We start from the raw sequence: 27,218 nt of genomic DNA on the forward strand, positions 1-27,218 counted from the left end.
CCCACAACCATCAGATTTCAGCAGTGGGAATTTAGGATGCAGCAAGGCCTGAAGTCAGTGTGAAACCACATTGTCCATGTCTCAAAGGTTTGAGCTTAGTCACAGTCAAGCAGAAGTTGGACACAGAAGAGCATCTGGGTAAGGAGCCCAGTGTTTTGCATGCGGTTCCCTCAGGAGAACTCTTGGCACACCCAAGGGGGTGCCTGGCTGAAACACTACACTGCTAGCAGCAGCAATGTGGAGTTTGTAAGTTGCCTGTAGAAAATTCAGCTCGTGGCAGGAATGGCTTTGTGGGTGGAATGGCAAAGGTGGTACATTTGGAGACCTGTCATGATTGTCTTAACTGACCTAACAGTCTCCAAGCTACAACATATCATCCTGAAAGTTTCACATACTCCATACAGAAAGCTGTCATTTTCTTTACTGATATCCTATTGCATCAGTGGCCTCCACAAACTACACAGAAGACAAAGATGTGAGAACTAGATTAACTTTCAAAATGAACAGTAATTATTATGACTAAATATTGGTCTGAAAAGTGCATGTCAGGTGGCCAGATTTCACTTTATTCATAGAAAGAGATTTCTGAAACAATGCCCCAAGGTTGGATACAAGCTTTGTTTCCTGTGAATATTATGAAATATTCATTTCAAATTTCCCATGGCTACAAATATTCAATTCAGTAAACTCATTTATTGGCCTATAAATTGCTGATGAGTATTCACCTTCTTAAGCCCTTTCCCACCCTTCTTTAGTGAAGGTTTTAATTAGCACTATTTCATCCTGTAGTCATAAAAGCATAGGGAATTTTCAGCCTGGAATCAGAGCCACGAGACTTTCAGTAATAGTCAAAGAAACTGAAGTAAGAATATATAGTAAGGGCAGGTAGAAGAATATTTCAGACCTTAGAAAATCAATTGAGAAATAATGAACATTGATGAACATATAAAACTTGCAGAAAGTCTCATTTATTCATTGTGGGCTTCAATAAAGGGCATACCATTTGTCTGCTACAGTGCTGGAGCAGGATGGATTACCCTACATAGTGAATATTTTGTTTGGTGTTTTATTGATCTGAGGGGGAAATGCAGGTTGTACTGTAGACTATGAACTGGATTCAAAGCCACAAAAGTCAGTGAAAAGATTTCTTTTGACTTTGGGGATTTTAGATCAGGCATACGTTGCACAATCAATGCAAATTGGTTGTAGTCCTGGAGCAAACGGAAAAATATTCTCTGTCTGGTTCAAATGAGCTGCAGTTACTTCTTAGCATTTTCTTCTGTGAATCTATTGCATAGAAGGAAACTGCTCTCTTTAATTTAACAAATCAACTCAGATAGGAGGGGTTACATACCCCTCCCATGTGTGTACCCATGGAGGCATATGCATGTATATGTCCTCCATTCTTGGCTTCCATAGGACTGCCTATGGAATGTGGCCTTAAAAAAAAAAAGGGGGCAGAAATGGTTAGGTACTAGTTGGGAATTTTGTTCATCGTCTTACAACAGCACTTCATAGATATGTATGTAACCCCCAAAACTGCTATAAACTAAAATGCTTATCTGAATTGTACCCAATGGGTTGTGCCTTGGAGTAGCGGCATTCGGTTGAAGAAAAAAACATCCTTTTCAGGAGACCAGGTATCAGATGCCAGGAAAGAGATAAGAGACATCAGAAGGGGTATCCTTTGTCCCTACAGCAGTGGGCAGAAATTTCCTCTTCTGAGTCTCCTCTGTAGGTGTTTGAGGAGTCTACAGATAACTCTAAAAACGATCAAAAAACAACACAAAAATGAAAATTTTTAGGTAGATTTTTTAAGAAAAAAAAAAGAGAGAAAAAAAAAAGAAAATGCAGAGTATGTAATGTTTGGAAGGCTACTGAACTTTGCTTCCAATTGCATCTGATTGGCACTGTCTTGATTCAAAATTTGCGAATTCTTCTTTACAATACATGCATAATGGCCGTAAGATAGCTCTTTTCCTCTTTCTCCTTTTTTCAATTTATTTCAAGATACAAGAGATTTCTTTATACCCTAGAGCAGCAGGACCAATTTCTTCTGATACATGAGGGAGCACAAAAAATGACAATGGAGTTCAGTACCCAAATGGTACAATTTGGTCTGAAATATCAGAAAGATATAGTAGATATAATAAGTTGTGTGCTAGTGACATTTATCACAAAATATCAATATTTCATAAAGATCTTTTGTTCTCTGATTTTGACAGCTGCAATTTGCCTTCAGTAACTCATGATGAAACAGTATGTTAGTTAAAGGTGTCCATATGCATATTTTTAAAAACTCTTTAGACAGGCATTAGAAATAGCTCACTATGCTATTTAGTCTTTGCTGAGAATTGATGAGTCCTGCTGAGCTTTGCTTCAATTTCAATCTGTCAGAACTGATGTGTAATTTGTTTTAAGACACTGATGAGGTTTCAGAAGTGTGCTGTTCTGGAAGGGAGTGTAAATTAAAAGATGGTCGATGAACATGTGACTGCTTGTATTTCTGCTGTCTAGCTCTGTAGTAGCCAGAAATCTTCTGGGAACAATAGAAAATTGTGAATGGGCTTTTAATGTTTGCTTAATGGCAAGGAAGGAGAGAAGGTTTGGACTACTGTGCAGAAAAGGATGCTTTTGGCAAGACAAGTGGTTACATTTCAGAGCTAGTTTTTGGAGGGTCTGTGGGTGGCACTGGCAAAGCTTTTCACAGGACAATAAATATTTTCTGTTCTAGTTCTGATGCTGCTCCTCTTTGCAGGACTTCTAATAAATTAGAAATATTATCAGATTTATACAGAGGACTGCATTTTATCACTTTCTTTTCTCTATACAGAAGTTGTCTGGTTCTGCTGGCTTGTACCAGTACTTGCTTCCAGTGCAGTGACATCAGTCATGTAGATGGAAAGATGAGCTCTTGGAGTGTAAGATGCTGAACAGCCTCATCAAACAAGAAGACAGTCAAAGTCCCTGGGGTTCAAACATAAGCACTTGCAAATGATATAAAAACAGTAGCTGTGATTTTCAATGTAGACTACAGCCTGGCTCTAAATTTACTTTTATATATACTTAAATATACTTTTACCAATGGCAAAGTATAGAGATCCTTTAATCCTCTTTTATACTATGTATCAGGAAAGTCACTCTTAAATAGTTTTTGAGTATTTTCTCACATCATATATAGTATCTTTGCAACTATACCTGCAAATGTATTTTAAAATTTCCCAATACTACCACACACAATAGATCTCTTGCATTTCAAATCTTGAAACTAGCCAAATCTTACTTCTGCTTGGGATGTTGATTATTGTAAATACCAAAGGAGAATAAATCTACTATGGCTTAGCTAACTTTTAGTTATATATCTAATAGTTACAGTAAGAGAAGTGGGAAAGGTTATGTTTGTCACCAGATATTGTGAATATTTATAGTAAGCTCAAATACCAAGATATCAGCAGTTGCTCAGAATATCTATTCTTGGTGTAATTTGCACCCTGATTTTGTGAAAATGGGAAAGGAAATAGTCTTTTCCATAGGTTTTCAGGGTGCCAGAGTGATTTATCTAGTTTTCTTTCAAAAGGCTAGGAGTTTTTGTGATCTTAAACAGTCCCCAAAAGAGAGCTAATGAACAATGTGTACAATGAAGCATTGAAAGCAGGGAAAGCAAAGGAAATAATATTATTGTATTTTACAATGATGACGACAACTGCCAGATCTGGCTACTGGTCTTTAGAACAGAACCTCTCCACTCCCTCCCCAGAAATTTATAATATTTTAAATGCGGGCTTTTTATTATGTCTGTTTTGTTTGTTTGTTTGTTTGTTTATTTATTTTTGTTTTCCCTCTCTTTTTTCTTTTTTCTTCTCAGCATATAGTAATAGTATCTGTCAGACAACAGGGATACTTGATTCCAACCCATACAGTCACATCCTGGAAATGGGATTAAATAGACTAGGTAAAACATTAATTTCCATGAGTTTGCTACTTAATTATCATCCCAAACCACTGCAAGATCATCAAGCATGACGAAGAATATGAAAAAAGTTGTCTTCTGCATTTTACATTCAGCAGCAGCCACACTGCATTTATCTACAGTAGAAATGCTTGTGCATCTGCTTTCTTTCCAAGGCTTCAGTGCATACTAATTATTTTCTCATGTATATTAACTAGGATTTTATAACTTCTGCTGCTTTGTGCACTGTTTCAAATCTTTATCCCATAGCTTTTCTGCTATCTTGCTTGTTTAGAGCTGAAAATATATTTTCATAAAAGTTTGGTGCAAATTCATTTTTGTACATGGGCAGAATCTTGTAAATTTAATATCACATAATACAAAGACCATACTCTTTAGACAAGTCTTATATTTCTTGGGTAGGGTGAAACACTGAAGTGTACTAAGGTGAATTGCCTTGTTTTATTACGTTTCATTTGCCTCTAACCACAGGTAGAACATGCCAAATACCTTTACAAGTTCCAAGGGCCTCATTACAAGCCTCCGCCCACACTGATGATTAGCCTCAGCATCACACATACTTGGTACATATGGCTTACAGACACTACAGGTATTTAAATAAGAATACAGCTCTATGCTTTGTCTGAGCTGTCCTGGTTCCACTTCCCATCATTCTTTGTATCCATCTTTCTTTACTTCAATTCCTAGCAAAACATATTCTTTTTTGAAATAATTAATCAATCTTTGATATAGCAACCTGATATTTACTGAGAATTTGGTCTGTCTTTTTCACATCAGTAATTTTAAGTGAAAAAGTTATATTTTGCACCTTTGTTCATAGGAAGAGAAACCTTCCTTCTGCATACAGAGTCATCACTGAAGTCAGCAATTTTCTTCCTTCCATTCACTATTTAGTCAGCACTGGAAATATCTTTTTCTATATTACTGCTTGGCCTAAATAATATGTAATTCAACATTAGTATTAATACTGCATCAGGCCATTACGCCTTGCTCTGCTTCAGTAATTCACTCCATGGTCCAAGGGCTGTCTTTATTAACAGGTCAGCCAGAGAACTAAGTCTACTGAAGAAGAACTGCAATTAGGATTCCCAATCCCCTCCTATCTGTTCTGACATATTACCTAATCTTCACAAGCCCATAAAACTTTGAGAACTACCCACACATTTAACTTTGTAATACAGTCACACCTTGATGATTTTGAGCTTTCTCCCCACACACATACGATTCAGAAAGATCTTTTATTATTAATATTATTATTATTATTATTATTATTATTATTTTATTAGAATCAGAGGGTGGGGATAACATATTCCAGGTAATGCACTCAAAATATTTATCACTGCTAGTTAAAAGCTAGAAGCTTATTGTATTATATGCTAAACAGTTTTTCACATCTTGTTTAGTGGAAGTGACCTGGCCTTGTGCATGGTGCTATATGTTCCTCTGGCTAGGCCAGCCTCATCTCCTTGAAAGGCAGAATCAAAAAACATGGATCTTGCTTTAAAACAGTTACAATTGGTCCATGGCACCCATGGTTGGCTGATTCAGCTGTTGTGGTTTAACCTGGCCAGCAGCTACACACCACACAGATGTTTGCTAACCCTCCCCCCTCCCTCTCTGGGATGGGGGAGAGAAACGGGAAAGTGAAGCCTGTGAGTTGAGATAAAGACAGTTTATTAAGACAGGAAAATAATAATAATAATAATAATGATGATGACAATAGTATTACTAATAATAATGTGTACGAAAAGTGATGCACAATTCAATTGCTCACCACCCGTTGACCGATGCCCAGCCTATCCCCGAGCAGCCGGCCCCTCCACTCTGGCTAGCCACCCCTATATATTGTTTAGCATGACATCAGATGGTATGGAATACCCCTTTGGCCAGTTTGGGTCAGCTGTCCTGGGTCTGTCCCCTCCCAGCTCCTGCTGCACCCCTAGCCTGCTCGCTGGCAGGACAGAGAGAGAAGCTGAAAAGTCCTTGGCTTGGTGTAAGCACTGCTCTACAACAATTAAAACATCAGCATGTTATGAGCGCTCTTCTCATCCTAATCCAAAACATAGCACCCTACCAGCTACTAGGAGGAAAATTAACTCTGTTCTAACTGAAACCAGGACACAGCACAAGATGTTTAAAATGAAGCTAGACTCTGGAAATTGACTATATAAAAGTATGATATGGGGCAATACCAAATCTGCAGTATCATATGGCATTTCTTTCACTTGGCTTATTCATTACTTTTATTCCCACTTTCCATTTTCTAAAGATGCACCACAGGATTTTGCAGTCACATACTGCTACCTGCAATAATCTGCCACCAGATTACCTCTATGAGTAATTTGAGAGATTTGTGAGTTTTTCAGAAATATGCAATGGCGTTGCATTCCAGTACCTTTACCTTTGCATTATCTTTGTAAATTATTTTCCACTTCTTACTGTACAAAGAAGAAAGGTCACCTTAAAGGTTATGCTTATCCTAAGATTAAGGAACTGCGTGTGAAATTCTCAGGTCTCCCACAGATTTCTTGTGGGATCCTGAAAACATCCCTGAATCTTTTTTTTTTTTTTTTTTTTTTGGTGATGTGATGATAGTTTTTTACCTTTTTTTATTTAATCAGGTTAGGAGCCAACAGTGAGAAGATAAACACTATAAACACTACCTGATCAGACAGTATACTGAAGATGATCCAATGATAACTTAAGTAGACAGAATCCATTTCTCAGTGTAAAGTTGACAAGAATTTTAGAAATCAGTTTTGTAGATGTTTTAGGTGGAGACACCAAGACACACAGGAGATATTGAAGGAAGTGCCTCATTTACTTCTTCTCTGTTTGCATAATCTGAAGGGCTAGAGTCACAGAATTATTCATTACATAATTTGGAGCGTCTGGATGCCAGCTGTTGTTGTCCTTACTCAAAACAAGGAAATTAGGTCAGCTAGATCAGGTTGCTCAAGGCCTTGCCCAGTCGAGTTCTGAATACCTACAACGATGGAGCTCCCTTAGCTTCTCTGGACCCCTGTTCCAGTGCCTGGCCACCCATTTTCCTTGTATCTAATCAGAATTTTCCAAGTTCCAACTTATTCTTGATGCCTCACATCTTTGCCCTGTGTATCTTTGAGAAGAGTCTGATTCTGTATCCACTACAACCTGCCAGTATAGACACCTATAGACTGCAATATTTCCCTTTACCTATCTCCTCTCAAGGCTAAACAAACCATCTCTCTCAGGTTGTCCTCATATGCCCAGTGCTCCATCCTGTTGACCATCCTGGCTGCCCTGTGCTGGATTTGTTCCAGTATGTCAACGTCTTTCTTGTACTGGGGAAGATAAAACTGCAGAGTGCTCCAAAGGTGGTGCCACAAGTGCCAAACAGAGGTGAAGGATCATGCTGTTGGATCTGCTGGCTATGCTTCTATTAATAAAGCTCTGGATACTCTTGACCTTTAAGGGCACATTGCTGGCTCATGTTGAGTTTGTTCGAAGATCTTTTTTAGCAGAGCTGCTCCCCAACCAGTCATTCCCTATCCCGTAAGCCCATACAGTGAGCTACCCCATTTCAAATACAGGGCTTCCAGTGTATTTTGCTGTTCTGTCCAGTTTAATGTCATTTGCAAACTTGTTAAGAGTGCTTTCTGTCCCATCATCCAGGTCATTAATAAAGACAGTATTGGTCCCAGTGTTGTTCCCTGAAGAATGCCTCTGGTTAGTAGCCACTAGATGTACTTTGTGCCTACTAATTCTGGTGATAAACCTTTGAGCCAGGATGGCCAGGCAATTCTCAACACTGCTTTTCCATTTTGTATCTCCTTAATTTGGCTTTAAGACTGCTGTGGAAAAATACATCAAAGACCTTGCAAAAATCAAGATAAACAACATCTACAGTTCTCCTCTCATCCATGCTATCAGTCATCACAAATAGTAGATGACTGGTAGAAGGCAATCAGTTTGCTGAGGCACGATTTGTTCCTGAGAACTCCATCTGGCTGTTCCCAGTCACCTTCTTGATCTTGATGTGCTTGGAAATAAACAAGAAATGAAAGATCTACAACTTAATTTTAGCTGTTAACGTTATCTAAATACCTCTGAGAAACTGGTACTGAAGTGACAGAATCTGGCTGAGTGTCAATGGAGCAAATCTACTGAGCTATTTCAGAGTAGAACCATATTTTGCTTTAGCATTGCTCAGACGTAGCCAGTGTAAAAACAAACAAACCAAAAAACAAACAAAAAAACACTTCATTGTTATGTTGTAGTAGAAGTAATCATATACGAAAGATGTAGGTAAAAGCTTTGACAACAACTCCAGCATGAAAAAGTTTAAGGTCCTTACACACAGGTACTATCATCCTATCAACTTAAACAGTTTACTCTAGCTGACATCTGATACCTTGAATTCAAAATTTATTACATACATACATCTATTGAGCTTTCTAAAGTGTAGGGATTGTAAATGATTTTATCTGAACTCCAATCCATTCTTAATCTTAACTGCTTTCTTAGGCTGCTATATTTAAATTCATATTCAAGAACCTCATGTTCCTTGTATGAATGTTTCTTTTAATTACACAGGATAAGTATTTGCTACTGTGAGTGAAATCCTGAACCAAACAGAAATTGGATAGTGTTATCTCTGAGTGAATGTATTTTGAGATAATTCCAGTTTGCACTGCCTCGTTAAAATTGTCTAGCACATATTTAGCTCTTAAAAAAAAAAAAAAAAAAAAAAAAAGGGACCTTATAAGTATTCCACTTAAACCCATTTGCTTGGTGGGGTTTGTTCACCTTGTTTATAATTATCTCTGCTTTTAAAATGTCAGTGTTACAGGGTTAACAACTCCCTCTTTCTGTCGCAAGTATATTTGAAGGGGACTGAGCTGAAGGAAAAAACCTTTCTTTTCCCTTTAGCTTGCTAAGTTGGTACAGGCTGCTGTCAGCTTCACCTTATCGAGTACTAAGAACACCTTATTAATTCCTTCAGTTTTTGCCCTCCAGTTTTACTCCTGCACGACTTATGCTAAGGATTGTGTTTATGCTTAATCTATTTTTAAGGCTAATTCACAAGAATTCAGTGGGATTTATTTCTGTTTATGAAATTGTTGCCTAGCAAATAACAGTGAACAGTCTCACTGTTCTTTCCTAAGAAGAGCATGTGTAGATACGGAAAAATTGTTTTCCTTTCGTTATTGGATTTTTTTTTCCTTAATGTATTTTTACTTAGCTACTGTCTCCCTAAGCATCTCCAGATAGCAAATCTTTAATCTTCTGTGAAACCTCTGTTATCATAAAAAAGTGACACTGTGAATGCAAATGCTCTCAGTAAGGAACTACTGCTTAGTGAAAGGAAATGCAGGCATACAATGTCTATCTTTCAGAGGTTTGATGTTGTGAAACAGAATCATTCAGTTCTAGGTCACCCACATACTAGATTTAAGTGGTAAAAAAACGTTTACAGTTGGATGGCTGTGCAGTGGCCTCAGTAAAATGAATGTATCTGCTTTCTAGTTTCCAGTGGGCAGGTGTTAAACTATTAAATAGTTACCACAACTACAAATACTATCTCCTGGGACTTCCCTCCCTATCTTTAGGTCCACCTAGAGTCATCTCAGCAGACAGCAAGCTGAATGGGTAGACCATGTACCCTTCTCTCAGAGGTGCAGCTGGTGTTAGGCTATGTCGGCTGATGTGATTTTCTGCTCCTGTGGGAAAGTGAATTTTCTTTGTGTCTAAGAAATTAACAACAAAACATCTAGATTCACTCATCTAGGTCTGTTAATATAGGTATATCCTTTCTGTAGGTGCCCATTCCTGAAAATTTGGAATGACTATTTTTCACAAGTGACTCCACGTAAAAAAGCTTAGGAGACCAACTGAAGAAAACCCATTCTTTAGAAAGTGTTAGATGGTTTTCCCTGAAACTCTCCTTAAACTGAGGATCAAAAATAGCAAACACATATCAGGACTAGTCACTGTGAAATCTCTTTGTCTTGATGTAAATTATTTCATAGAAGCAGTGATATATAGAAAGGTTGCTGTTGATGTTGTACCCAAGAATAATACTCTCTTGTTTGACAAGCCATTGACAAAGTTCTAGTTTAGAAACAAAAACTTCTTTAATGAACGGAAAATGAGAACACCTGGCCATTATTCATTTGGAGCTTCTCTATGTATAAATCTACATGTTTTAGGCAGCTGCCTCAGGAACTACAAGATTTCATTTTTATCTTTATGGCTGCTTGCACAGATCTTCTGAGATAACTTGATGAAGTTCTCTATGTAAATTTGTTTAAATACTACAGTTCATTTGTTTGTGTTTTAAGATGAATATGGTAGCATAAGTGTAGAGAGAACTTTGCTAGCTAGTGTAAATTTCTACTGTGAGCATTTTTATATATCACTTATACTCCTCTCTCACATTCTCCTTGTGCTTTCCTTCACTGTAACACAATCCCTTGAGCATGCTCTGTGGCAAGTCAGTCACAGAAAATATGACTGTGGTCTTCCAAGGCACTCAAGGTGTTCTCATAGTACACACCTCAACATCTCATACTACATAGTAACAGGGAGTCCTACTTTCATGTCACAGGGCAGACTTGCTTCTGGTTTCCCTAAAGAGAATGATAAAGCTGCTATTGTCTCAAACAAGATCCCTAGGCTGAGCTTTTCTTAAGGGTTCATTTTATTTTTGCTGGTTGTTTTCCCTTAGATACAAGGTTGTAGGAATAAAATTTCATTCTTAAAACATGTATCTGTCTGTAGAAGTTGGATCCTATTTGCTGCAGTCTTTCTACATGCATAACAAACATTACTTGCCTGAAAGAAATGTGCTTATTTTTTCCTCCTTTTAATCCTAAAACAAAGGAGATGACTTTGAAAGTCTTCAGCCAGTAGCCATGGAACACAATACAGTAAACTCAGCTCAGTCCAGCTTTCTTTCTGCCTAACTCTTCTTTTAAAAGACCAGCTCTCATCTGCCTCCCGATTTTCAAAATTGTTTTCTTGTATGCCCTTGTTCAGTACAGGCATGAATGTTTTGACTTCTCGGTCATCCTGTAAAATCTTACTTTATGGGTTTTAGGAGAAAATGTGACAAATTATTTTTCGGAATTATGGGATAGGCTTTTTTTGTGGCTTGCCAGATGAAATTACTTGTCCCTACTGAATGTTTGTTCTTTAATGATGCTAGTTATGATTTGCTGTAAATTATTGTCTCATACTGAATGATCTTGAAAAGACTATCATTACTGTTCACATTTTCTGGCTTATGCATTGTTTGTGATGGTTTCTCAGAAGTTTGTTACACAGTACAGTTCAGTTAAATGGGAGCCTTACAAATCTCACATAGGGGAATATGTCTGGTACAGTGTAGTCTGGTGCCTTTAGTAGCTAAATGGTATGTCAGCATGTAAAAATCAATTGAAACCTAATACTGGCATTGTCTGCAAGTTGGAGTAGTCTATAGGTACAAAATGTATTGTAAAATGTAATTCTAGTTGTGTTCCTCCATTTGTTGACTCTTTTTTTTTTTTTTTTCCTGCTCTGCTGCAGCCATTAAACAAATCAATCCTAATTCAGTGTAGCTCCTAAAGGACTTTGTGAAAAGCTTCTTTAAAAGTGGTTCATAAAACAAAACCATATCAACACGATGTTATCCTCCAAGCTAGTGATACTTGTCATGATCACTTAATAGGCAAGTTTTTCTTTTTACTGATGTGTGTATCAAGAAAGAAGACAAAACAAACAACAACAACAAACAACACAGCTCTTTTATGTGGAGATCCTTTTTCACCATTGATTACCTTAATTTGATTTTATCTAGCAATTCCTGCAAAATTCAGTATGTTAAATTATCAAATTATCAACATTGTATTTCTGCTAGCAGGGCTCAATGGGTTCTTAAGGAGTGAGTTGACCAGTTATGGATACATGCCTTATGAACTCTTTTCCCAAGTATTACTTAAAAGTAAATGTAGTGATTTCTCCCTATTGTTCTCATTTTTCTTCAGGCTGTGCAAAGTAGCTCCCAAAGTTATTGATTCACTGGTTTAATTAATTCATTTACTGTCGTATGTCATACTTTCTGTTTGGATGGTTCAACTATTCTGTTGCTGTTAGCATATCCTTATAGCGCACAATAATTTGGGGTTTTTGTATTGGCGCTTGAAACAAATTCCACAAAATTCCACTAGACGTTTCCCTGTATGCTACTCCTGCTTATTGGGATCGTACTTTGTCTTTTGCAACACTCCAGACTGCTGAGAACTGATACAGAGCCTGTGAAAGGACTTCAATTTTCACAGCACTTTTCTGAACACCTTCTGCAGACAAGTTTTTCTCAAGATCCCTCTCTAAAGGAATGACAGCAATACAAGGGGATATAGCTAAGCTAGCTTTAAACTAGCTTCACAGCTGCTGATAGGTCTATGTTGGTAGATGAAGGAGCACATTTAGCTGTAAAGCCCACCTGAGGAGCTGGGTAAATGCTAAGGAGATTAGTTCATGCTGATATCTGTACCGCTGTGGTTACAATGCCAACAAGTGCCCAAATCGTCTAGTTTAAAGTGTGACTACACAATCTCTACTGCTGCAGTAGGTGTAAGACTGCCATACCCTATAGCAGTGAGAGAAAACTCAGACTGTAAACAGAGGTAATCACTGGCATGTTTCAGTGTGTGCTACTAATGTGTTTGTTTATCATACAAGCACTTAGCTTTCCTTTCTGTTATGTCCTTGGTGTACTCCAGCTACTTTGGGTAGTTTTAGGTGTATAATTCACTGCGTTTCTGATACTAACACTTGTAAATAACCCTTTCTGCTACACCCAGAGTCTCTTGAAAGGTTAATTTTCTTTCAAAATAAAGGTCCAAATCCCAACATAAATCCACCTCCCAGTAGTGTCTGTCCAGAGTCTTACCAGGCACTTGATTCATGTGGGAAGTTGTGGACATCGTGTTAGACTGTAAGCCAAAAAAGTTTTTGATCCCTGCCTGACCTTATTTGAAGTTATGGGCATACAAGTCTCAGGTCTAAAACAAAAACAGCAAGCTTAAAATATAGTGGGAACAACATTGTTACTAATTCCTTGCATAAATCACCTCACGTCTCTCTGCATCTTTTCATTCTCCCTGTCTTTGTCTGTTATGGCTTTCTAGGTGATAAGCTCTTCAGGAAAAAGATGTGTTGTTTTCCTACATGTTTGCATAACATATCACAAGGAAATGCTCTTCTCAAATAGTGACAGAGGATGTAGGCACATTCCTGTGCTACATTTTTCTCTGTCATTTTCTTCCTTGTGAATAGGAGCTTGTTTTGCACGTCTGCAGCTTGTGTGAGAGGCTGGGTGGAAATATCAAGTATTGCTCAGAGCATCAATTGTCATCTGGCTCTTCTGGGTGAACTTTCCATCTGCCTGTCCTGGTCAAATGGTCAGTTTGGGATCACGGTGCCTTGGGAGAATCACTGATGGAAGTTTCTTGCTCCTGACTGCATAATTTCTGATCATGGATTGTTGAACATGGCGATAAAACAAAGTCATGTGTACACTACAATCACAACAGTTGATATGCCAAAGGTAAGTTTAAATTAATTGGTTGGACACAGTAATAGTTCTAGCTCTGACAACATGAGGTTTATTAATACCTGACTTAACAATTTTTTGCAGTCAGATTTAGCAGCTCGTGCTGTATTCCACATTACTGGTCCTAATGGGAGACCAGCAGTAGCCTTAGCTAGCTAGAGTCAAGGCTGCAATTGCATTCACAGCTATATCCACTGTCTGACTGACAGGATTGAAGATGATCCTTCACTCTCTAAGTGCAGGATAGCTTATTTGCTTATTTGTGGTGTTCCAAAACACTCTGGAATTCCTTAAGCAAACATTCCTAAATATTGTCCAGTTCTATTATTATTATTATTTATTATTATTATTATTATTATTATTAGATTTTTTTAATCAGGATGTAAATTCATCATAAATGAACACCTTCTGATATAAGATAGCAGAAACGGGCTTATGTACTTAGCCACAGCTAATTGTTGCTTGACTACCAGATCCATGGGACAAGACTACCATAGTGCAAACTGGTGCGAGTCTAGGCAAGTTCCTTACTTATCATCCTGTAAAACAAAAGGCTTTTGGAGCTCTCACTATAATCTTTCCCCCTTTGCCTTATCTGTCATTTGCATGTCCCTGCAAGTCTGCAAGGCTCACTGACTGATGCCAGTTCTTAGACAGCAGATGCTCTTCTGTTCAGCTTTCTGTTAAACAAAATATCAGTGACTGACAACCTAGGCATCTTTGCTTCTGTAATTTAAATACACTAAATACGGCATTAGATCTCACAGTTTGGTGTTTTCTTTCAGGAAACTATAAAAAAGTTGGTTCCAGTATGCACATAAGTAGGAAAAAACAAAACAAAACAAAACACTGCACTTATTTGTTTTTCCCTCTCTATATCTGTTACTCAGTTGGTTCTATGGCTGCTATTGGTAGGTGATAGAGAATTAGCTAGACTCCATAATTTATGTGACAGTTTACCATTTGTTTGATAGCTGTTCACAGTGGCTTCTCTGATGGCAAAAAATATTTTGATCTTTCTTTGAGAAGCTCAAAAAGTGAGATTGGTGTGGAGAAAAGAGGGACCCTTTCTATGGTTGTTGCTTTTATATGAAAACTGTTTCACGTGTGTTATAGCCCTGATGCTAGCAAAGTTTTTTTGGGAATCAGCAGGTTCTAGTCTTTTCCAGTATGAAATCATCAGATCTTAGATATAGAAGTCACTTGTATCATCAAAAGACAGTTGCTTTTGAAGTCTTAAGGCTCTGGTAGAAATCAGTTTTCTGTCACTAGGAGTATATGTGGAGTTCACGTTGAAGAAAGAAAACTAGCTTTGATAATTACACATAACTAATTTTCTCCAGAAATATGTTCTTTTCATAGTACTTACTATTATTTTTCCACATTTACTGAAAATACCCCTTTGTCTGAAAAATAAAACAGACTCCAACATTGTACTGATAAAGGTGTAAGTAATTAATTACCAACTTGTTCATTACAGTGCAAGTAGCTGAGCAGAAGTCATATTTTACTAAATTAATTCAGCTTTTAATAAAGAGAAGTTCTCCCAGACTTCATGCCAATGTGGGGTAAATGTTTCTCAGGTGGTCCATTCTCAGCCAATACGTACCGAAGTTGAATTTGATATGCTGTAAGAAGATTTCTAGCTCCAGAATCTTTTCATAATGATATCTCAGGAAACAAAAAAATGCTATATGGGACTATTTGCTCCAATTAACTGACTTAAATCTATTGCCTTTGCTCTAGGATGCTCATTTTCTCATAATATAAACAAGATCTTTTTCTCTCAGCTTGCTCTATAATTTGGCATAGGTGGAAAGCTTTAATTGCTCCATCAATTGTATTGTTTGCTTTAGGCTGACATTAGGTGTTTCTTACCTTTCTCTTAGGTTTTGTAATTTTTAAACTTCTCATTCTTGAAATGATTTAGGAATCTCTATCCAGATTGCTTTTAAGTAAAACTTGCTTCAAAACAATGCACCTGAGAAAATTATTTTTGTAATAATAATTATTTTGTCTATGCAGCTAGACTCATTTAGCTCATCTGTACGTTGTTGAAAGTTTTCTTGTTTTCTATAGATATCTTCAGGTTTTTTTTCTACAGCTTCTTGTGTCTCTTACAAAAGTATCATAACAATACTAATAGGTTCTAAAGGAATTTCATTTTAATCTTAGTGGCCAGTGAATCAATAATCATGTATATTTTTACCAACCTACATAAAGTGTTTTGTAGCTCTGAAATCAGAGGTTGTCTGAAGTGGAGCAGGAGGTGTATTCACCTGATTGAGCGTATGCCCTAGGCTATCAAATTTGAACAATTATTTTTTACCCAAGAAGAACTTCAGTATAATTACCGTGACTTCTGTAGAGAATAAAAATTTAGGAATATTTATGGCTTACCTTCAAACAAAATGGTTACCTTAAAGCATCTATGCTAAATTTAACAGAAGATTGATTAAGAAATGACTTTGTCAAAAGATTTAACCAAAGATTAGTTCTATTAGTGATAACAGGAACAACAGAGTGAAGCCAACGTAAAAAGTATGTAAATCTGGTCCACTGGAAGAAAGAAAAGCCATTTATGTGTTTTAAAAAGACAAATTTCATATGCCATGGTGTTGGTTATGTTCTCTTGAATATTTGATTAATTTGAGGAACCAGCTTGCAAGCATTAGGAGGCCTGAGTCAGTGTGCTTTTTTTTTTTTTTTTTTATTGATGTGCAAACTAATAAAAGAATATCTCCACAAACTCCATCACATGAGCTACAGCATGTTCTTTGGTCTTCATTTAAACAGCACTGGTGAACCGCTCTTTACCTCAGACAGTCTCTGATTTCAGAGCTACCAAAACCCTTAGAAAGATTAGTGTAAAGATACTTGAGCGTTGATTCCTGACCCATAATTAAAAAATAATAATAATAATACTGCTAACACAAGAGTGAGCTTGTCTTTCTATTTTACTTTAGTACATTCTCTTAGGAGAAGTGGATCCTGGACAGAAATCTAATCCTAGCAGTAATCTTGCTTTTAACATATCTTATCCTGCTATGAACTCCCTCTGGTTCTTAGTGCAGGTATGCTGGTGTTCTGCTTGAGATGTTACGGGAAAACTTTTTTCCTTCTTGTGGCAGTGCTATACTGTGAAAACACAGCTTGTGAGGTTTATACATTTATTTTGGGTAAAGGATTACTTCATGCAACAGATCTGATTACACAGTATAATGTTATTCCAGAAATGCTGAGGGCCAGGTCCATGAGGAGGGAAAAGTAGTGGATCTTACCCATTTATTCTATCTGATAGTTTCATCTAAAGACTGTTGTAGTGACCTTTTCACTACTGGATTAATTTAAGAAAAAATCTTTTTATTGTGCCATTTTTGAATTAGTCTGACACTTGCCTATTTCTGATGAGAAAGACAACCTCTGCTTATGTGCTGCATTATTGTATATCAATAGTTTCTCAAACTGTTTCATGCTTTGAGTTAACCCTTATATCACTATCTTAAGGACCACCTAGAATCCACTCCCCATCCCTCCAAGTGCTAAGCCACCATGACACCAGGGGGGGTTAGAAATTATATTTCTTCCATAATTTTGTTGAAGACAGGTCCTGAGGCTGTGAAATAACTGGTAATTTGTAAATGTCTATGAAATGAAAAATCACAGAGCACTGAGAGAATACCTCAAGTGCTCTGCAATTACTGCAGTGCTTATTATCCTCAAAGGCAGATAGAAGAGTCTCTCACCACTATCATAATTTTCACACAGAAAATATTAATAAAAATTGGTTCATAGTTCTCTGTTGTACTAAAAGCAGCTATTTCTTCCCTGCACCCCTTTCAGGTAACTATATTAAAATTTAATATTTTACTCCAACAGTAACTGGAAGGATTTAAAATGGCTTCAGGACTACCTTTATGAAACTCTTGGTTGCCTGAGAGTTTCTGAAATAGCCACTAAATCTGTTATCTGCTACACTAGAGGCTACATTTGTAGGTTTATTTTGTTGGTGGTGTTTTGTTTTTTTGTTTGTTTGTTTTTCTGAATCAGGTGGGATTATTACCACTGGTATAGGTAGAGGCTAGTGAAGATACTCTGTCTCCAGTACTCAAACGTATCGAGAGGCAGCTAAGCAGCACACTCAAGTCAGCACCAAGTGTGAAGACAAGCATGATATGATAAAAAGGTATGAAAGGAAGTTCAAAAAAATAAAAATATATGTCTTTACTGCAATCAGTCAGCAAAAATCCTGTTTATTTTAGATGTTTACAAAGTAAGTTCTCTTTCTAGTCAAAGGAAAGAAAAGGCACTTTGGGGACAATTGCTCTCTTTTAGGCATTTATTTTGTATCTTAAAAGGTCAGCTGTAGAGCTCTACATTTAATCTGATGCAACTTGCCTGTGACATCTAAGTGCTGTGAGTCACCCATCACTGCATAGCTTCTATGGAAGCTCTTTAATACTTTATTTTTCTTAATATACTTTTTACTTCTTTAATAAAGAAGAGGGGTAGCCCTGCTCACACCTGTCCAACATATTGCTGCACCATGCCCAGCAAACAGCTGTAAGAAGGCAGAAGACTTTCACATGCACGCAATAAGTTTGTTCTTCTTGTTCCTTGAAACCTGGAAACAAAGGTTTATCTTTCTAAATACTACTTAGTGGTGCTCTTTATTATCGGTTTGTGAATGCACAGGCAGTCATTCTATAACATTAGCAGGTAACTGTCACTGGGCAGAAGCCTTTGGAAAGATGTACATAAGAGGCACAGAAAAGGCCTTGTATGTGTGCAAATGTATTGAATCTCTTTATCCACTCTCTGGGGCAGTAAGGAATTTGCCTGTAATTGGGTTAAAAAATTTTGTGAGGTACTCCGTATAATTTAGAGAATTGCTATGTGACTCATTGGTGCCTTCACAGAAGTGAATAAATATATGAAGTGGGGGAGGTGAGTTTTTCTCTGCAGAATACCAAATATTTTTTTATTTATTTTTATTTTATGGGTGAGTGCACGTTTACTCAACTTTTCAGGGTTGTTTGAGGTCTCAAGACATGAGTGTGCAATACAGATTACTCTTTTTGTTTCTTGAGTACCTACTCATGTATGGAAGAAACTATTTGGGGTTGTTCTCTGAAAAAGTGACAGTATAATTAGTTCACATGCTTGCTCTTTCTCTTTAAGACAGTCATAAAACCACACAAGAAACATTAGAGAACATCTCTACCATGGTCTTTTAGCTGGCTGTAGGGAAGATGGTAAGTAGTTTCATACTACTGAGCTGTGTATATGACATGGTGCAAATTATTATAATTCTTCATAGGCAGATCATCTTGGACTGCGGACTTGGCAGTTTTTCCTAGAGCAAAAAGTATACTGGTCCTATCTTAATTCATTATTTGTAAAGAGAACCCTTAAAGTTGATTGTCTACTATTCCCCCAAACAGAAAATACCTTTTAATAAGGTAATCTATGTATACTTGTATTGCATTTAGACATAAATAATAATAATTGACATTAATTGCAATATCAGTTGTGGGTGAAAATTGTGTGTAGTCAGAAAGCTCTGGTCTTGCATGTTGGCTTGTTTATCTTTTGTGTGTACTGCAAGTTCCTCTGTGACTTTTGATGAGAACAGAAACTGACTGATCAGTGATCTTGAAGCTGGGGCTTTAATTATTAACACTGACTTGTTTATTTTTCTCTACCACTATGCTTTATCTTCTTTTAATACACGAAAAAATAAGGTTATTTCTGCCCTGGACAAGAAATGCAAGGAATCCTAATAGTAGCAAGTAATTGTAGGAATTATATGGTGGGTTTTGTTTGTTTGTTTGTTAGTTTGTTTGTTTCCCCCACTTTATCATTGTAAGTTCATTCACAGCCACTACAAGAAGTGATAAATTTTGGCAAAGGAAAACTTTCCTATACAACATTTCCTGTAATGTTCTGGCAGATTTTCCCTTACTCAAAAATAAAATAAATAAATAAACATTAAGTCTGCATTAATAACAGTTATGCTGCCCCATGTGGGCATTTCCTTTCCATTACTGACACGTGAAGAATAAGCTAAAGAATACGAAAGCAACCCACTGAGGATTTCCTTAATGAGAAAAATGGCTTTGGAGCCATACTGGTTGCATAAAGATTGAACTGATATATCACACCTGAGCTAAAGACTTCTGTTTCTTTTTTTTTTTTTTTTAATTTATTTTCCTTTTCTTTTTTTCTTTTTGTTTGGTTTGCTTTGATGTGTAAGTGTGTGTCTGGCTGCATCTAGTGAACAGAGCTGAGACCTGTTGGTTTGCTTTTTCCAAAAACTATTTTTACACATGAGCTTTCTTGGGAGGTTCTTTCTATTTATCTGTAGAGTTTTCTTTTTCTCCCTTGACATTTCTTCTATCATCTGATAAAACCATCTTACAAGGAAGAAGGAAACTGGTTTTTCTCTCACAATACAGATCAGATATCTGAATTAATAGACTGTGGTGATAATATTTCCATTGAACAGGTCAAAATGGGATGTAGCTATATTTTTAAGTTTCAAGTACTCGTCTGTGAGCCACAAAGCTTTTTTTTTTTTTTTTTTTTTTTTTTTTTTTTTTCTGTTTTCAAGGTGTTTTTAATTGAAGCTGAAATGAAATGTGGCAATACCCTGATTGCAGCTTTTCTCTCAAGGTCATACTGTAATCCTTTAACTTCATTTTCTTTCAGGTCTTATAGAGTTTCTCTCCCTAGGGAAATACAGAGTTGTTCATTCACTGAGAGAAATAGGGAGGATATTGTTTAATATTTTGCTTTGTTTATACAACGCCATTTGAAACATTTCAGGGCTCTGATTAAACTAGAGGAAATGACTTTATAACTAGAGTTTCTAAAGGCAATATATTCTGGGATGTGTACTCCAGACTGCCTCTGCTTCCAACAATTTTGTAAATAACTTTAATATGCCTGTGAATGCCATAGCTGCGTATCAGCAATGTCTAGGGCATTGTTCACAGGAAGAAAATGGAAGAATGAGAACATTGTGAACATGCTCCTGACAAAAAGAAAATAAGAATATATCCTTTTAATGGACAGCTGTTTCTTCGAGGTAAATAAACAATAAACAGAAACCTACTATTGTGATATCTAATATTGTAAAATTCCTTTTTAGGTAGAAAACCATGCTGATGCACGAATCTTGGAACACTCATTTAATCTTATTTAAACGAAAACCATATCTGAAGTTTCTAAATTAATTCCTCTCACACTGAAATGTTAGCATAGCTTAGATTAAGACATATTAAAGAAAATTCTCACTTCATTAAGGAGTTATTAATAGATTTGCTGTAACCAGTCATCTTGGAGAAACACAATGTAAGATCTTATCAGCAGAACGTGAGTATTTTAAAAATAACAGTCAATCTGCAATAAAAGGCACTTGGGATGAAAATGATTACCAATTCAGTACAAAGATTGGTAAATTAATTAGGCTGGGTGGGATTATTCCTCTTAATGTTCCTCTCACTGAAAAATAATTAATGTTGTTGATGTTGCTCTGCAGGATGCAGTAAGGAAAGCTGCTGCCCTTCCTTCTTTCCAGGTGGTAACAACACAAGCGTTAGCAGCAGGCACACCGACACAGGCATCTCAGGAGATTACATCTGGAGCTGTCTTGACTCCTGGGAGGCTGGTGGCAGTGTCTTGCTGCCATTAGGTAGGTGACAGACCTTTACATCAGCTTGTCAGCCCTGTGAGTGCTGCTGGTAGCTGCAGCAGCCTGTGGCAGAGCTGGCCACGATGACTGAGGCCTCCTTTCTGCACTAGCCACCCTTTCCCAGCAGCCAGCTAGCTGCAGCACTTGGTGAGTTTCCGTGGAATAGGGAGGGAAGGGGAAAGAATGGAAGAGGCTAAATATATGCAAGACTGCTTATAACCAAGTCCTCACGGTGTGTCAGGGTCTGCCTGTGCTGGCCTTGATTGGGAAGGTCTGGGAGAGTTCCTGTAGTTTACATCATCATGGTTTTGCAAGTTTTAAATGCTACTACACTCTGCTGAATGTTTCATTTCCCACTTAGCCACCCTAGACAAACTTGTTGAAACAGCAGCTGAAAACTTGTTTGTGTTTCATTGGCATGGGAGGGAAGAGAGAATCATTGATGGTATGAGTGCCAATAACACAAAGAGGTTTTCAAGCAACAAAAGCAGTGAAATGTGACACAGAGGTAAACATCAAAGCCTGAAATGTGAGCAGTAGTGACCTACCTGTTTTTCTCAGAGGCCTTTGAACTGGCCAGGACACTCCAGTCAGAACAAAAAAGGATTCAGACCTGTTTGTGTTTGTTTCATTTTCATACTTGGCTTTCTGTTTGAACTGAGATCTATATAACAAGCTAAGCTTAAAATTATTGATTCTGCAAAATATGTTGTATCAAAATATATAACACAAATGAGGTTGGCATGCACAGGCCAGGGCTCTATTGCATTGTATTCAAACCAAAACTCAGAACTCAGGGACCCTGGGATAGACGCTACGTGAATTACTGAAATTAAATCATCTTCTGGGCATATTCCAAACATTTGACCTGATGAAATGGTTACTGGATACAGTCAGAAAATGAAAGAGAAGGCTATAATGAAACCAGCTTTTCAGTTTTAAAGCATAGCTGTTGCCACAGCAACCTGTGTAATAGACATGTTTAATCCTAAAATTCAGCATTGAACCTGAACTGACTTCAACTGTAAGCAGGATGCCAGTGCTGGCAAGCCACGTGGCTGACTGAGAAGAATTCAACCCTCCCAGTTGGGATGAAAAGTATATATGTACATAAACTGGTGATGAAGTTTATTTATTACTTTGATGCCATATACTTTTTCTTTGAAGATATTTATTGGGTTTCATAAGCCTAACAAAGATAAGCACAGCATAAATGATATTCTGAAGAAGATACTGGGCTGAGGCAGATATTTCTGAAGACTGTCAGTTTCTGTAAACCCAAGGTTCATGCGCTAGACTGTAGTTTAACATGCCTCTATTTACCAGCCTTTCCAGCATGGTGTCACAAGATAGCTGATCTGTCTCTGCTTTGAGCCCTGAGTCATATCTGTTTTACTTGAGATTGTTTTTCTGCTCATTTTAATCCTGTCTGCTTCTACCAGAATGGAAAAATGAGATGACACCTGGCCAATTTTTAGGACAAGTAAGAATCGTACTGTTTTTGAGTACAGTGTGTCTCACTGTAGGTTCGTTATTCTTTCTAGACTCTGATTTAAAGCATAAATCTGATAAGTTTTATATGTCATTAAGCAGACCATGAATGTCATTTCAGAGTCTGAAACTTTTTTCTTTTTGATTCCTGCTATGATTTGGAAGGAGCAGAGAAGTTTTAAGGTGGGCAATGCTGTGACTGAATTACTTTATTTGCAGTATGTCATACCTCCGTTCTTTTAGATTGTACTCTTCATGCTTCAGATAATGCACAGACAAGATGGATTAACCCTTAACTTTCCTGCAAAGCATCTGCTGCAAGGGAGAGATCAATGAAGCACAGTCATAGCTGAAGACCTTTACTTTGCAGACCCCATGCTGTGGAAGGGATTGAAATAATAAAGACAATGATTTACACTGTGGCTGTTTGGTTGATGAATTCATCTCTCTTCCACTGTGCGGGCTAAGTCTGTAAACGTGCCGTATGCCAGCAGGGTTCACTGAGGAAAGGCACAACCAGTTCATCTTGCTACTTAATGACAACATATGACAAGAGCTATCCCAAAACCCTGCCCTGATGGTTGGATCCCACCTCAACTCCCTGCTTCTAGTACTGGCACCTGGAGCAGCCTCTCTTTTCTTTCATTTTTCTCCTATTTTAATTCAATCCTTAAAAAACAAGCACACATTTTCAGGACCTACCGCCCTGATGGCTGCCTGTAATCATTCTTGATGACAGTGAACTCAGGAAAAAGTTGTTCACTGAGAGGGTGGTCAGGCACTGGAACAGGCTCCCCAGGAAAGTTTTCATAGCACTGAGCCTGCTGGAGTTCAAGAAGCGTTTGGACAATGCTTTCAGACATAGGGTCAGATTTTTGGGTGGTCCTGCAGGGAGTCAGGAGTTGGATCCCGATGATCCTTGTGGGTCCCTTCCAATTCAGAATATTCTATGACTCTATGATTATATAATTCTATGATTCTACGAACCACTTCTTATGACTCAGTGTGCAGGGAAATAACTGTAAAGAGATATTATGTTAACTAAAGAGGTAATGAGTTAAAAGACAATGAGTAAACTGAACTTGAGATACGAGAGAACTAAGGGAAGGGTCCAAAACTGAGCCAGGCACTGAGTTAATGACTAAGTAATGTGGACCATGACAGACATGGTTCCTTTTTCCTTCTTGTTTTTCTTTGGTGGAATAGAACTCGTTATTCTTGTGAATGAAATTACCTGTGAAATCAGAGTGTGCATGCTGTTGCTTGTGGCTCAAACTGGGCTGACTTGGCTGGGAGCAGACTGGGGATGTGAGGTGTGGTGGCACATCGCCTCTGTGCCTGACTGCCCTGTTGCCTTGCTGTGCTGAGGTTAATTTCAGCTGATCTGCCTTGTGCTCCTGTCCTCCTCCTCACTGGAGAGTAGTGTGTGCTGGCCAGAGGGCCTCCTGAGGACTGGACCTCTGCAGGGAAAAGCATGGATGAAATTCCTCCTGGGGAGGCTCTGAGGAAGAGTAGTACGTGTCCAATGTGCTAGCATCCAGGCATAGCAGCCTCAGGGTTCTCTGTTTGGCAGGTCTCCTCAGGTGAAAAGTGGCAGGGTTGACCTAGGACATGTCTCAAAAATTGTGCTGATGGCTGTGCATACGAGCCCTCTCTGATAATGTTGACATCATATTAATGTCTTCTCTAACCTTTCTTTTACCAGTCAACATTCATTATTGCAGAGAACTGCCAAAAATTGAGTCTCTCAGTTATTCTAGTAGCAAATGAAGATGTGATCCCTGCCTAAATTAAATGTAATGGAGTTTTCCTTTTAATTACACAACTTTTAATATCCCAGTACCAACCCTTTTCTCAGTTTTAACACATGTGACTCTCTCTTGGTATTTCTACATCTCTCTTCCTTTCAGTACCCCTTCCTTTGCAGATACCTTTTCTTAGGAAAATGTTTTAGGTCAGAACATAGAATCAATATTTTGACTTTAACCCAAATATTTAGATTATAGTTCCATCTTTTCTTTTTCAACTCTTTTCTAAATCCTCTTGAACATTTGAACATTTGTGCTCATGAAATGAACTGATTCGTGACTTTCTTTCATTTATCTAGTAAAATCTCTTATAGTCCCTTTTGGGTTGAATTATTCTATACCCTGGAAGTGACAGCATTGCTTAGGTTGCTTCACAACAGACATTTGCTAATTTTAGGACATGTTAGATAAATTCAAGTTTTTGCATTGATGTGCTGCAAAGAAGTTCTGAAGGGTGGTTCTAAATTACCCTCACCTTGACAGAAGAAGCAGTAATAAAAGTCGCTCAGCAGGTAGTAAGAATTTTGATATTATGTGCTTTGGAAGGTTGTCTTTCAGGTATGTCTCAGTTATCGCAAACTTGCTGAAAAATTAGTTCTATGAATATGTAATAAAATAATAAAAGAAAAGAGACAGCTATGGAATTTGTTGTTATAGACAGTCTAGCTGATCCAATGACATTTTTTAAATTAATATAAACATGGGACATGAAATACATGTAAAAATATAACCATAAATATACCTTCACTCCTAACAGTCTGAACTTCAGATGTTCCCATAATGGTATGGCTTTATATCCAGTCTTGACCTGTCTTCTTTTTTAATCAAAAATAACTACGAAATTAAGACTCTACCAGTAAGAACTTCTGTTGTGACTATATACTGAACTTAAAATAGGCAATATTTTATCTAAGTAGTATTATAGTTAATCAAAACAGTATCTTAGAGTGAAGTCTGGGAATTGCGAGCACCATACTTTATTATTTGTGTAGCTTTGAGTATTTTTTGTCAATTGAATTTACTATATCCTCACTATTTCTGGTGCACACTGAAGTCCCCTAATAACATGAAATTATTTTTACATTACTTACTTTTTATTCATTGAGCACTTTAAAAATAATCAGGAGACTGCCTTTAAATTTGAAAGCTATTTAAATAGCAAATATGTAGGGCAATATCCCTTTTACTGAATCAGTTCCATTACTTTGCTTAGGCAGCATAAAATAGTCAGCCTATGGCAGCATTTGTCCAACTGGGAATATCCTTGATGAAAGGGAAATTTCAGCTGGCAAGTATCTTGTTTACCCACCTTCTTTGCTAATCAGTCACACCAGAGCAAGCATAAGAAGCATGGAGGGACAGAAGAGCACAGCTGCACCGTGCTCGTTTGCATTTGCTGTACGGTACCTTGGGGGGAAACTTTACTAATGGAAGTGGGAAAAAGTGATGATAGTCAGGCCTGAAAAATATCACTACAGAAGTGTTTGGTTTGTTTTTGGTTTTAATTTTGAAAAGGTACCCTCTGAAAGCACAAGTCCTCCCTGGGGTGGTCTGCAGTTGTTCCTCAGGCCACTTCTCAGTGCAGACCTGGCTACTCACTCCAGCCTAGCTCCCTTCTCAAGAGCCCTGGGAGCTGGGACACTGCTTGGGAAGGGAGCCAGGATGGGATAGTCCCACACAGGCACCACAAACACAGCTGAGTGGGGTCCACTGCTGATGAGGCTGGAAGTTTGTGCACCTGGGATGTTTTCCAGCATTCAGTGTAGAGTTCAGAAGCAGGACCAGTTGGTGACTTCATACTGCCTGACAAGGAAGGAAAAAAAAAGGCTTTGGGAGAGAGAAGCTGCTCACAGGCAAATGATGCTGGCTAGTCCACCTCTTCTGGTTTCTCAGGATGCCCCAGCAAGGACAGCAACCTGCAGCTTCACGACCAACACTGCTCCCTCTCCTCCACAGCTGCCAGCGTATCAAGCTGTTCCCCCTACCTTCTGTGTTATCTAGGTGCCGTCTAGCACGAAGCACCATCTGGTACTGCATATGATCCATCACATTCACAGCCATCTATTCAAATTAGAAGGCGGTGTTTTCATTTGGAAGTCATAAAGTTGTGGCCACCTCATATGGAGTAGATTGCTTCTCACTTTTTCCAGTGCCCTAAGCTTCCAGCAGGAGCATTTGTGACATGGAATTACACTGTGGAGTATTAAAATACCTTATCTAATTTTGTTCCCCAAACTGAAGTCGTTAGTCTTAATCTGAAAGATATCTCTTCTCTGCATTCATAGGAGCCAAGAATAGCAGTAGCAACAAGAAGAAAAACTTCCTGTTCTGATGAACTTTTGGAGTTTTTAAAATGTTTCTCCTTTTACAGCACACGTCAGAAAATTAAGTATTGCTGATGTCTTCTCCTTGTCCCAAACCCTAGTGCTGGTATATGCACTAGGAATAGCAGGAGCTGTTTCTGAGGCTATTATTCTGAGGATATAAGTTTTTCTTGTAAGCATAGGTATAACTGTATGCCTTCTCACAGACAATCAACTGCCTTCTATCCCAATGTAATGTGTTTACTATATTAAGTACTAGAAATTACTGTCAAAGGAATCCAAAATCCAGGGAAGAAAAAAGAATGCTATAGAATGTATTGATGGAAAACAAATATAAAAATATCTTACA

The 27,218-nt window shown here is 37.7% G+C and overlaps 1 protein-coding gene across 1 annotated transcript in view; it reads left to right on the plus strand.

Annotated features, from left to right (window-relative positions):
* Positions 1–23,159, plus strand: part of TMEM47 (transmembrane protein 47) — a 58,079-nt gene extending 34,920 nt beyond the window's left edge. Inside the window, exons 2-3 of the mRNA XM_040530916.1 lie at positions 21,094–21,246; positions 22,957–23,159. Of these exons, the coding sequence (XP_040386850.1) occupies positions 21,094–21,246; positions 22,957–23,033 (230 nt within the window). The 3' untranslated portion in view covers positions 23,034–23,159. The remainder of the gene's footprint in view (positions 1–21,093; positions 21,247–22,956) is intronic.
* Positions 23,160–27,218: the final 4,059 nt, after the last annotated feature.

The sequence above is a fragment of the Cygnus olor genome, chromosome 1, assembly GCF_009769625.2.
Source record: "Cygnus olor isolate bCygOlo1 chromosome 1, bCygOlo1.pri.v2, whole genome shotgun sequence".
Lineage (NCBI taxonomy): Eukaryota > Metazoa > Chordata > Aves > Anseriformes > Anatidae > Cygnus > Cygnus olor.